Source organism: Saccoglossus kowalevskii, chromosome 12 (assembly GCF_978046115.1).
Source record: "Saccoglossus kowalevskii chromosome 12, keSacKowa6.1, whole genome shotgun sequence".
NCBI classification, from domain to species: domain Eukaryota; kingdom Metazoa; phylum Hemichordata; class Enteropneusta; family Harrimaniidae; genus Saccoglossus; species Saccoglossus kowalevskii.
In genome coordinates, this window is record NC_140652.1 from 17244711 (window position 1) to 17259217 (window position 14507).

General features: G+C 36.6%; 1 protein-coding gene across 1 annotated transcript; it reads left to right on the forward strand.

Moving 5' to 3' along the window:
- The first annotated feature begins 1324 nt into the window (after positions 1 to 1324).
- LOC102807686 (uncharacterized) lies at positions 1325 to 5358 on the forward strand. The gene is made up of 3 exons (XM_006815085.3): positions 1325 to 1434; positions 2669 to 2861; positions 4834 to 5358. Exons 2-3 carry the CDS (start codon positions 2693 to 2695, stop codon positions 5013 to 5015), a joined length of 351 nt encoding a protein of 116 aa, XP_006815148.1. The 5' UTR covers positions 1325 to 1434; positions 2669 to 2692; the 3' UTR covers positions 5016 to 5358.
- Positions 5359 to 14507: the final 9149 nt, after the last annotated feature.

Consider the following 14507-nt stretch of genomic DNA (forward strand, 5'->3'; position numbering starts at 1 on the left):
AGTTTACAAGATATCAACAAAAAGTCAAAATTCATTAAATATGCAAATAAGCTCGTTAATTAAATTTAAACTCAATATTGCATAGCATATATCTTATATTGACAAATCAAGTCTCTACCAAGTTTGGTCTGATTAGTTCACTATTAGTTCACTAGACTATTAGTTCACAAGATATTAACAAAAATTCAAATTAATAATTAAATATGCAAATGAATTTATTAATTCCTTGAAACAATAAATCAATGAACATCTGTACCAGTAGTCACTCTGTCTTTGTACCAAGTCTCAGCCTAAATCGGTCCAGGCATCTTCGAGAAATGATGATGGACACACCCAAAAAACTGAATTTTACAGAATTTTGACATTCAAAATTACAGCCAGGCAGCCATATTTGATCAAATCAGGAAATAAATTCATGTGAATATGTATACCCCCTCACTTTGTCTTTGTACCTAGTATCATTGAAATCAGTCAAGGCATCTCTGAGAAATAGCAATGGACAGACAAAAGCCATGATTAACAATCAAAATGGCTGCCAGTCGGCCATATTTGATCATTTCAAAAAAACGTGCATCTGTATGGGTCTCAGCAAAATTGGTCCAGCCATCTCCGAAAATTGACAATTGACTGAATTTTGGCATTAAACATGGCCGCCAGTCGGCCAAATTTGATCGAATCGGAAAATAAATTGACGTGCACATGTATATATGGTTGACCACTATGTCTTTGTACCAAGTTTCAAACAAATCGGTCAAGCCATCTCCGGGAAATCACTGGCGGACTAACGGATTGACGAATTGACGAAGGCGAAACTTCAAGCCCCCTCCCGGACTTTGTCGGGGTGGGGGCTAATCAAATTATTAGGTCTACGATATCCAAGTGTAGGAATGCTAAAATGATTGCATAAATCGATGTACATATCAAAGTGAAAGGTGATTACTGCATTTATCTACTAAAATAACAATTATGTCACTTTTCCGTCGAAATTGACCGACTTCCAGATAACGCGTTGGAATTCAAGATGATATGGTCAATATCAACCTCCAGCAGGCACACCCAGTACGTACATATTTGAGTTCCTCCATTACTGGTATTGAGTATTGTGTTCCCTTCTTGTAGTATACCGCTTTCTAACTGAGGGGAAATAGACACCTGTCTCTGAAATTTGAGGGCACCTCTCGTGAAACTCAAACACCACTGGAGAATCGCGAGTCTGTATCATATTTTGAAATTAAAGTAGATGTTCGATCGCGATTGTAGAAGTGTGCATCTGTTGTGGTTTTGGGTATAAATAGCGTCAATGTTTTGTGATTGTGTACACGTTTCAACCACACGGCTCCCACGGTTCGTCGACGTACCATTCACGACCCGCCGATGCAACACCCATGCAGCTGAAGACAACGTAAAGAACCAGCTTCGTCTAAATCGGCCGAGGTGAGTAAACACGAACTGTGCGTGAATATTGTTACACTCGGCGATGCAGGCTTCTAAGCGAAATGACGCGCCCACCATATAAGCGTGGTTATTCTATAAACTTCTTCCAGTTTGGTCTTGGGCTAACATCACAATTAAATTCCAAAATATACGTTGCATGTAATCAATAATGTTACATATACAAATAATTTCTGTATCGTTTCTCTCGTATATAATTTGCATTTGGTTATTTTTGCTCATTCCTATGAGTTATTAATATCATGCCGAATCTGTTTATTGCGAGTACGCCCACCTCATTTCCTCAGAGCTTCTTCATTATGTTACTTACATGTTGTGCACGAATTATTTTATTTATTTTATATAAATATGTCTTATTACGTCGATTATCGGCTGCGCAAAAGTGATTCTTAGTATGACGTCACTTTGAAGTCAAAGAGCAAGGAGGGCGGGCATTTCCAAAACAAGTTCATTAAATATGCACATCATGCGATAATGTTCAAAATACCATGATAAAGAGGACGCAGATATCCTTTAACTTCATCAATAATGGCTATTCTAAAATAATCAAACAATGTTTTTCCTAGGATTTCTTTTAAAGCGGGAGGGTCGTTACTTGCGCACGCGCGGGAATTGAGTCCCCAGCGACGATAACAACACACGCGAAAAACGCAAAGGCTCATGGGTATACGCTTGTTTGTAAACAATGACACGCTATGGCCATCTGATGCATGTGCAGGGAACTACTCCCCTGCTTTAACGTCAATGGCGTGTTCGAATTTCATGTAAACAACGTATTTTATACGGATAATGGTTCACTCCTCCTTTCATTGACAGCTTTAACGCGCTTAGTGTTAACTTCCATATACAAATACAAATAAAAGTCCCATATTATGAGGTTAATTTTAATCTAAATAGACCAAATTAGGGGGATTCCGATCCGTGGCACATCGTGGCCATTTCAGGATGTAAACTCGTTCTTACAATTAAATAAATACAACATTAGTATATTAGGTCCATTTTATATGATATTTCAATGTGTGCATTATTTATTTATTTATTTGATCTCATAATCGATACTTATACAAGGAAATATATTTCTATATACAAATACAACTAATTTGGTACTGTAAAAATAAAAGAAATCGGAAATCGCTCACTGCGCCATTTTTTTCAACATCTCGGGCCGAACGAATTTTTGCCTGTATTTATAATGTATTTCGCTTTTGATTTTCAGTGAACTTATTCAAGTGACATCATCATGCATACTGCATTAGTATTTCTTCTCGTTGTCTCCATGGCTACGATTGACTGCTTGCCAGTGGATGACACCACCACCGGTGTTCAAGTTGATGTTAGGGATTCCCGGTTATGGCTGTGTGGCAGACTTGTCGAAGATCTGCGTGCTCTCTGCAGAGGTTGCTATGCAGGTACGCCATTTTGTTTTGGTAATGATTATCTTGAGACGTTGCACGTGCCTTATTTATTGAGTACGTCTTGTTAGAGCAGTTTGCGCGCTCTATCGACAAAGCGCTTCAATTCTGTGACTTACTTGGTAAAAAACAGGCCGCTCACAGCGTTGTAGGGAATTGAAATCCTGAAACGTTTGTGTTTGAATTTCGAACAGCAACACTATTTCCATCCATATACGTTACTGTAAAATACTTTATTTTAGCTGGAATTAATTTTCGCTGAAACGACCTTATAGGTGTTTTGTATGGAATTTATTTTCACTGATTTTTGACATATGATGAAATTGTTTACACGTATCTGTTGATCGACTTATTTAGTTGATTACTAGCGAATGGCTGTGTTATATCTGTCATCGTTTAGGCCCATGCGAGGTTCAGGACGGAACTTGGTTCAGTGATTTAGAACTAATTACGATATAACCGTCTCTATCCGGACTACTATTTCTGACAGTTGGTATTCGCAGTTATTAATGTAGTGAACGATTAATCAAAAGATATGATGTGTTCAGTACTTAGTGTGATTGGTTGAATGTGTGAAGGTTACGCCTTAGAGTCTTTTAACTGCTTTGTAATTAGTTAAGGTTTTGTAAGTGAATAAATTTGTTTTAGTTGGTCTTGGCGAGTACACCAGGACAGACGCAGTCTTGGGGCGAGTCTTGACGCAGTCTAGAGAGAGTCTTGGGGCGAGTCTTGATGCAGTCTAGAGAGAGTCTTGCGACAGCCTTGCGATAGTCTTGGGAACTTTTCCCCAGGGCGCTGTGTCTTATAGAGTACTCAACTGACCGACTAAGACGAGATTTGAAACGTATTTCGTTGATTTCGTTGTGTGCGTCTATTTGACTGTAAAGTTTAAGTGACTTCCCCGATCCCGCACCTCAATGGGACGCGATAGAGAGACGAGACGAGATTCCCCCCTTACACGTGTGGAGAACCCAGAGAAGAAGATTCTTCTCCCTGATAGACAACTTGAATGTAAAATATATGATAAAGGTATATTCGCTGGATTTTATTTTCATTAAATCATTCCTTCAGCGAAATTTAATTCCACGAGAAAATATTTTACATTATTTTTAAGAAAGAAAAAAACCGCTTCGTTGCTGGAGGGTGCGACTTATATGAAAACTCTAAAAATTACACATCCTGCTTAATCTTTTGTTGGTATAAAAATAAAAGAATGGGTTTATCTCCCAGACTCGACTATTTGTTCCTGCTGCATGAGAACATACAATAATTGTGTATGTCATAAAAGTGACCTATAGTGATTGAATGCATTTTAAAAAACTTGTCCAGTCGTCAACTTTTAGTACACCTCTGTAAATTTTGCTTGTGATCTGCGAATACATCTCAGTAAAAAGCGTGTCCGTCGAAGACAGCACTATAAAAGACAAATACCCAACGCAACTCAAAATAGGGTCTGGAAATAAAATTCTACTTTGATCTCAGTTTTATTTATTTAATACATTTTTCCAATAGTTTGCGCCTCGACGAAGCACTTTTGTGAAGCAATGGGTGGGAGCGGTATTGTACACAGACATCAAACAGTTTGATTGATTCGTCAGTCGTCGTTTAGAATGTAACAAATCTCTCCCAAATTCTTATTTTGTATTGTCCGACGATTACTGGTCAAAACACCAGCGACCGGCTTACCGTCCAAGTCAGAGAGAAAGAGCAGCTAATCGCCTTGTTGCTAAAGAGAGTGACGTAAACACGTACAACCTGATCTGTGCTTGAGGACGTATCAATCGACAAAATACGAATATGATTCCTTTTTATAGCGAATAGCAGAATATTGACATGCCGCTGATTTGCCACGGCCATAACTAAAGCGGACATTTTGTTTGCGTCCAATTTCCGGCCAGCCTCGCTTTGAGATGTATATCCGGGAAATTGAACATTTTATCATCTTTCATGTCCTATTGTTTCTTTGCAGGCCCCGATATCAGCAAAAGAGAGGCATCGAAGTTCATGCAATTCAATGCGCATACAATACGCCAAAGTCGCGGCATCATTGAAGATTGCTGCTACCATACATGTCCGACGGAACGGAAAATTCAGTATTGTTGTTTTGAAGTACAGGCGCAATATCGATTATTCATGGAATCTGCAATTTAATTTAACATCAGTTGGCGGCACTTGAGCAGATTTGAAATTGAATGTATGTTACGTAATTACGCCCTGTGTGGAGTTATTGGGAAATGTCTCAATTACGTGCACACGGACAACATTTACACGTAAGTGTGCGAGCATATGACATGGTTGTAGAGGATGCGATATTGCTATTTGTAATATTGTTTTGACTCGAAGAATCTCTTTTTTCTCGCGACACTTAAAACAGCTAACAAATCAAATAGCATGGATGTTTTCATTATCGGACCTTCCGAGTCACTGATTGGTTTATTCACGTAGGATTTGTAGAACTATGTGCATTGATCCATAAAACTTGCAGTGTAATTAAGCCGAGTTGATTATATTTCTCCTGTCATTTTGAAAATGCAGCCACCAGACGTACCGTAACACGTGCCTTTTTAGCTAGCATGTTATTTCAATTACCTCAGCTGATACGTAAGTTTGCTAGTTCAAGTCGCTATTTCAAAATGAAATATATTCTCACAATGAGATTGCTAACTAAATTAGCTAAATTGAGTTTGCTAAAATGACATGTAGCAATTTCAACGTGTTTCATAGTATTTACATATGAGGTCAAACACATGCTAATGATATGCAAAGCATGATGGCCATTGAGTGTTCCCAATAAATTGTGACCTTTCATTGTACCCTATGAGTTGAATGAATTCTACACTGCCCAGCAGAACATGACACGGATCATAATAATGAACATAATACAAAACAATATGGAACATAACGCGGCACATAATACAGAACACAATCTGAAACATAATACAGAACATAATACGAAACATAATACGGAACATAAAACGGAAGATAATACAGAACATAATGCACACATTATGTATGGTATTGTCATTACATCCGTTATGAGAATTATTCGGGCAGTCAGCTAGCAAAATGATTTGCAACTTTGCAAAACACTTTGGTCGTTGCCCAATCTAGACTTATCGGCGCCACTTGAGTGACGGGCGCGTGGTTTGGGATTACAATTTCATAGGGGTTGTCGGCTTGGTGAATTGTAAGTATTATCTAGCGTGCGTCCACAGCATCCATTCCTTTTTTTATAATTATATTGTAATTATTTTCAGTAATTTTGAAATCACAAGTTGGGTGTTGCTTAAATCTGTCGAAAAATGTCAACTTCTCGCTCATTTTAGTCAGTTGTACCTGTTACAAAAATGGACTAGACATAATAACAGTCGTTATACTCCGTCATTTTCAAACTGCAGTTGAAAAAGTGATTCGATCAGGGAAGGCACTTTTGATTTGACAAAATCCATCAAACCATTATAATAGAATTTTCCGTCTGTATTCCTGACGTACTCTCCCACCTCTGTATAAAATCTGAATTTGATACATAATGCACCAGTAATGTAAAAACAACATTTAGTTTGGTCCAAATCTGTCGCGGAACTGCAGCGCGTCCCGCTAAGAAACTTTACTTGAGCCTTCCCGCCAACGACGAGTTCATTACTACCTGGGGTTACTCAACACTCGGGAGTTGTTTTGTAAATTACGCTATGTCAGGTGGACTCAGATGGTTATAACGATTTAAAATAACACTTTGAGTGCATATACAACGTATAACCTGTTAATTATGGTAACCAACGTGTGTCGTTTTGAAAACAGCGTTTTACCCGCATCTTGCAAGATAATGGAATGATTTCAATTGTGGGCGTGCCAATACAACGGCGCCATCAAGTCTAGATTGGAAAAGACCCAAGTGTTTTTCCCAACATATATTGCTAACTGACTGTCCGAATAATTCTCATAACGGTTGTAATAATACTCTGGCGGGAAACTTATAATTCCCGGTCAAAATATATTATCATTTACGAAGTTACAGTAGTCTGACATTTTTGTGTGCTGGTCCTGCTACCGTGTATACAGTTAACATTTTTGTGCAAACGTTTTTTTTTTTCGTTTAGTTATAAGAGTTCGCCTGTGACATAGTGATGAAATGGACACGATTAAGCCACAATCAAAAGGCGTAGTTAGCGCGAATTCCCTCGATTTTAAGTTGTTATATTATATATACGAGTATGTTCCTATATTACAGTGTCACAGGATCAAGTCATTTTTTAATATAATCCAACGCACAATAGGCAGTTTATATCTTGTCAACAGTTTTGACGTTTGAGCAAGGTCATGGCTATTGTCAAGCTTGTCACTCAGTTGCTTTGTAGTATAGCGTCCACCTGTGACAATTTCAGGCAACACAAGACAACACCTACTGCACATTGATATGGACGACGTCAGTTACTGCGCCATCGGTGTCGAACTTATTCGGTCACAAACTCACAGCCGAGTGAGTGAATCGATGAGGGCGCCAGAACACACGCCGACCATATCGTATCGATGATCTCAACTCTTATATTGCCAGGTGATTTAGAAGAAATTGAAGAATATTATGAAAAACACCGTGTGTGACGAAAGAAAACAATATATATATATATATATATATATATATATATATATATATATATATATATATATATATATATATATATATATATATATATATATACCCAGAAACCAGTACTGCGTGAGACTAGACTGCATACCACATAAACAGGAGTAGGGGGGTATTAATGCGAAGACGTGGGAATTAAAATTGCTGGTGGTAAATCTAAAACCATCCATCGGACAGGCTTCCGCAAATATGTTGATTTCTTTTGATCAATAATATCACTGAAACCGACGAAGATTGAAACAAACGAACATTCTCGGGAGGGAGATGACTGGAAGAAAAAGTGATGATGATAATATTGTTATAAAAACTTTATAAAAATAAATTTTAATAATTTTATAAAAATAACTTGATACATTTGATAGCATATTATGTTCGGGCCATTCCAGCATTCCAAAAATATTTTCTGAGATGGGAGAGTTAGGAGGAATATAATTATATAGACTTCCAAAACTAGTAAGTAACGTTTTAAATCTTTATAATGTAACACGATAACGGAATATTCAAATTAAGCAAGCATTACAAGTTCAGCGCATACTAGATGAATTACTACAGAGCTGATTTATTTCGAATAAACTGACAGGACTGATTAATAAAACCCATTATTACACATCTGTTACCGTAACGCCATAAGTTACAGAATAAGTTGCCGTTGAGCATCGGCCGATACTCCCACTGTACTGTCTTCGTGTATACTTTGCAGTATCCTCGTAATATATCATAGTATAGGGATTATGTATGGGTCTAGTATAGTCTGGATAGGTGCCTTGCTAACTGATTCAGACCTCGGATGGGAGAGCGAGTTGACAATCATTTTTAGTTCGTTCTTTAGTTGCTTCGCTGCCAGACTGATCCGATGTGCTATGATGAAATTGTTTTCGCGTATCTGTTAATCGACTTAATTAGCTGATTATTTGCGAATGGCTGTGTTATGTCTGTTATCGTTTAGGCAGGCGAGATCCTGGACGGAACTTGGCTCAGTGATTTGAAACTAATTACGAGATAACCGTCGCTATTCAGACTACTATTTCTGACAGTTGGTATTCGTAGTTATTAATGTAGTGAACGATTAATCAAAAGATATGATGTATTCAGTGCTTAGTGTGATTGGCTTTATGATTGAAGGTTACGCCCCAGAGTCTTTTTTCTGCTTTGTAATTGGTTAGAGTTTTGAAAATGAATAAAGTTGTTTGAGTTGGTCTTGGCGAGTACACCACGAGAGACGCAGTCGAGAGTCCAGTCCTGGAGAGTTTTGGGCGACTCTTGGGTCAGCCTTGCGATAGTCTTGGGGACTTCTCCCCAGGGCGCTGTGTCTTATAGACCTTTTCCCCAGGGCGATGTGTCTTATAGAGTGCTCAAAAGACCGACTAAGACGAGAGTTGAAACGTATTTCGTTGTGTGTGTCTTATTTGACTGTAAAGCTTAAGTGACTTTCCCGATCCCGTACCTCAAGGGGACGCGATAGAGAGACGAGACGAGATTTCCCCCTGACACGTGTGGAGAACCCAGAGGAAAAGAATTCCCCCCGTGATAGTGCCATAATTATTCGTATTTCTATTAAAAGTATGTGGCTTTGTCCTCCTGGGTGTCACGGTGTTGAAATATGCTACTACTGATATGTTCTTGCACCATAACATCACTGATCTACTTGTTAGTTCATTCACAAATGCTGAAAATATGTTCTGAATTTTCCGTGAGCTTTAAATGGGAGTAGTCGTCGCGCCGCGCATGTGTGACAATTGTGTTGATAAACATTGATTTTCCCATAATCCAATGCGCTTTTCAAATGAAATCACGAGTGCGAGTTTTGCCCTGGGTACCACTTGCACTAATGACTTTTACATTTTAAGAGCTCTGAAAAATCTAGTTGCCAGGCAACAGATTTAAACCAAATCGTTAACGAACACCTGAAACGTGGTTCCACATTGATACACTAAACTCGATTGCTTCAAGCTCAAAACAGGTATGCGATGTCCACGAAATGCATTCAGACAACTAAGATGGCCACCAGTCAGCCATCTTAAATTTGATGGTAAAAATGCCCCTGTATCAGATGTTCTGTGATTTATGTGTAAAGTTTAAACATGTTCAGACATGTCAGATATATGGATCAGGAATTGCGTTCTTTAAAACCAAATTGCCACCATTTGATCATTTGTAACATCATACGAAAAACAAAACGACTTGCATCTAGTTTATATTGTATTCAAAGTATCCCCGTGTTTAAATAAAATCTGTTCACATATGGCTGAGACGCAGTTCCGGAATAATGAATATATGTGATTTTTTTAGTTTTGAAATTACTGCTATTCGGCCATCGGTATCGGATCATGAAAAAAAAGCAAGTGCGTATGTCCGATGTGATGTTTGGTGTATGTGTAAAGTTTGAACTTGTGTGTCCAGGAATGCCATCGGCTATTTTTAACTCAATCTGAAAAAAAAATGCAATAAGGTTCTATTGTGTTCAATGTATGCACTAAATACGTCCACGCACGACTGAGATCCAGTTTCTTTGAAAATGTACTATGTTCTGCATTTTTGGCCTTAAAATGGTAGTCATTCGTCAATCATGAAACAAATCATGACACAAATGCGTGTGCGCAAGTCCGATAAAATGTGTGATTTAGGTTAAGTTTGGGCTTGATCGGTGCAGCGAATACAGGTGGATACAGACGCATGGGCATACGAATTAGCTATTTTTGGAAAGGAAAATAATGAAAAAACTATTTCTAATAGGAATTATTTTTTTTTATTTACGAAATGAGGATTATTTACAATATTTTGTAATGTCGCACTACGATTGTACCAATACAAAGTGTATACATAAATAGCTGAAATCAACAAATCCATTTTAACAAAGAACACAAAAAAAAGTGTTCCCTTACCCTCAGGCTCTTCAAGGTCTACATGTCAGCCCATGCACAAAATGACTGCCAGTCAACATTATCACCATATAAGGAAATAACTAGTCAGTGAATCAAATCAATAAAACTACATCACGTGGTATCAAATAGTAATAAGGAAATCAACATTAAACATACTTTATAACAGCAGAAGAAGAAAACCAATAAACTGGCTGTAATGCTGACACGTGACTACTGTGTACAAAATGATTATATCTGTATAGTACGTCATCACTCGAGATTTGTATTTGTAATTTATAAATATATATAGAAGCCTAGTCATAATTTTTGACAAAATTGGTCATAAATCGCATGACAATGTTATTTAGTTTATTATGTGCAATCATGAAGCTAATGTCCTATGGTACAATGAAATAGCGTGTGAAACTGTGTGTTACAGTTAAGCTTTTTTGAGAAATGTAACCTAATATTTCTTGAAAATTGCTATTTTTAGAACAATTCCATAGAACACAATGTTAAAGAAAAATTGCACTTTTGACACTTTTTAAAACCCAGATTTTTTAAATATTTCAGAACAACAAAAAGTACTCCATCATTAACAATATATGATTTGTTTAGCCTATGTCACCAAACTAGATTTTGAGATATTGCATAATATCTCTGCCATAGGAACCTGTGGTAAAAGTGTTATAATAGTGTCAAAATGGCGACTTTCCACTAAAATACAACCATCAATTTCTCGAAAAAAGGCTGGTGACCCCAAACCTTTTTTTAGGTCAACATTCGTATATTGCCTTGGAGTACAGTTTATCGCAAAATGAATAAATTCTGAGTATTGTAATTTATGAGTAGGCTTCTACCACAAGGTAAAGATAAATATGAGATATATGCGAACAAACAAGTCATTGTCAATGTCATAGCCCCGTTTACATTATGACCTGGTGGGTGAGGTATGTGTGAAGTTTGAACTTGATTGGTCCAGGTATGTATGGCATATGGTTCTGTGGAACTGCATTTGTTAAAACAGGATGATAGACAGTCAGCCATTTTGAATTTGACGGTGACAAAAATGCACGTGCGTTTGTCAGATAGGATGTCTGATGTGTGTGTGTGTGAAGTTTGAGCTTGTTTGCTCCAAGACATTTCTGATATATGGATCCATTCTTTTGAAAAAATTGCCACCAAAAGCAGTTGCCTTGCCACACCGTAACTGAGTTCCCAAAAGTTAGCAGCATTGATACGGTGTTGAACATTCTTTGCAAGAAATGGTAAATAAATATTTTGAAATCCATGATTATTGTGAGAAGAAAACCGAGCGTGGTTCCGACTGACCGCCACAGTGTTCGTACTAACAGTTCACTGACCTAAGGGAACATATTTCTAAGTTTTAAAGAAAGTTGCTCAAAAATCGCTGAGAATCTTCACTGGGTTAGATGTACGATTCCGTGAAAACAACATTCTACTGTATTTGGGTGGTAACTAGCCAAACATTGTTATAAACATTGTATAAACGTGTGTATGATTGTCACTTTTCAATCCCCGACATAATTCACGACATATTAATCGTTCACGTAGCACCTCCACCATGGAAACCAAATGAACAACCGTATTTACAAAATGGCCGCCAATCACCGAACTATAATCATCATCTTCTTTAAAAATAGGCTAGTGATCAACATTTTTGTTTAAATCAACATATTTACATTGACCAAATATATTGAACAATAGTAAAATTATGTTTACTTATGAATTGGTTTCTACTGTAAACAATGTTACAGATCACTGAAAAAAGACGTCTAACGGAAATACATAAATGTATAGTCACTAAAAGTACACGTTTATCAACTGACAGAAAACGTAAAAATTATAAAGAGTAATTTTGAACATTTTTAAATAAGTCTGTTTGATATTACATATTAACGGAAACCATCTCGATGTAGCTTGGGAAGAAAACTAAACAGTTCTCTTGAGATAGTATTATAAAACGCAAATGCGCATGCGTTCTAGAACAACCTGTACGTACAAGCAATTCGTACAAATACAGAGTTTGCTGCCACAGCAACCTTTACGATAAATCAACTCGAAGTTACATTTTAAAACAAAATTATATGAACATTGTCTCTCTAACTCCAACGCCACCTCATTACACGGCAAGGTGTGGTTGCCATGGAGCTAAAGTCTCCATTCAGCTTCATGCGTACGGTTACAACCATGGCGGCCTTGCCCTTGAAGTGACGTTTCATTTTATTTTATTTGAGCCACAAATTATTTACATCTTGTATAGGTAACCACGGAATACATAAACATAGTTGAACTCTGGTGCCCTTGCCCTTTGTTATATAATATAATTCCCTTTATCATAGTTTGTTTCAATATAAATATGCATTGTCATAATTAATTTTGAATACAAACAAGTTTTGGGGTTGAACCAACAGTGGGGAATCAGTCTACCGAATGTCCATTAAAGATGCAAATATCTTACAAAAACATTGGTGCCTTATTTGTTTAATTATTTTAAGGGACATAATTTCCAGCTTTATTCAAAGTAATTCTGATATTTTAGTATAAAAACAAATGCCCCATCTCAAAAAAAGGCTGCATTTAGACGTGAATAGATTCATAAAACATGCAAGATAACAGAAAATCTTAGCTGGCTTTTGTCCAAGTATCTTGTACAAGCAGCCTATCGGCTGAGATAGCTCCGCTGTTAGCAATGCACATTTCAATTAAAGAACTGAAGACATCATTAGAAAATGAACAATATGTATAGTATCAAAACAATCTGACTTGCAGTTTTTAACAAGAAGTCGAAAATATCACTTTCTACCAAAAATGACAAAAATATTCACCGAAATTAGAGAATTGAAGATATCATCACGAAATGAACAAATCTGAGAAAGGTCTACATGTAGTATCTATATATGTAATATCAAAGCAATCGGACTTGCGGTTTTTAACAAGAAGTCGTAAATATCACTTTTTACCAAAAATATTCACCAAAATTAGAGAATTGAAGATATCATCACAAAATGAACAAATCTGAGAGAGGTCCACATGTAGTACCTATATATGTAATATCAAAACAATCGGATTTGCGGTTTTTAACAAGAAGTCGAAAATATCACTTTTTACCAAAAATTACAAAAATATTCACCAAAATTAGAGAATTGAAGATATCATCTCGAAATGAACAAATCTGAGAGAGGTCCACATGTAGTACCTATATATGTAGTATCAAAGCAATTGGACTTGCGGTTTTTAACAAGAAGTCGAAAATATCACTTTTTACCAAAAATATTCACCAAAATTAGAGAATTAAAGATATCATTACAAAATGAACAAACTTGAGAGAGGTCCACATGTAGTACCTATATATGTAATATCAAATCAATTGCACTTGCGGTTTTTAACAAGAAGTCGAAAATATCACTTTTTACCAAAAATGACAAAAATATTCACCAAAATTAGAGAATTGAAGATATCACCCTTTATGAATAGCTATCATGTTGCAAGCTCTGCTTTGTATGCAAATCAACTTAAATAGTTAGTTGGTGTCCAGTGGAGGGAGAAGTCAACTGTACTGTTGCCTCCTGAGAATCTACATCTTCAAACACTGCAATCTTTGAAGTGCGTTTTTAAACCTATATTATAAAACCTCTATCATTCTGTTCTAATAGCTGAAACATATTCCTGTGAGTTTTCATTTGTCGAATGAACTGTTTGTCAAATACAGAATACATATATTTTAGAACAATTTTCTTTTTAAAATGTGGATGAAATGTTTTGCTTTTTATGTATTTGATCTTGATCAAAGTTTGGCACCCAGTTCATAGGAGTGCTTATATTGATTTTCTGACATCTTGTTTTCTGTAAAGATTTTATTGGTAGGTTTGCAAATGTGTATCAGACTGTGCAATTTCTCCATGAGTTGGTTTTGAAACCCAGTATGGGATTCTGAGATAAATTACAAGATAAATCATTTGCTTCATTGAACACATACAACAATGCATATTTCCACTGACATCAGTGACCTTTGATGTGTATCACCAGTGATCAGTCAAGTAGAAACAGTCAAAATATTTTATCAGATTTTCTCAATTTTTGCATGATTATTTCATACAGGACATCTGTTGTTCAAAC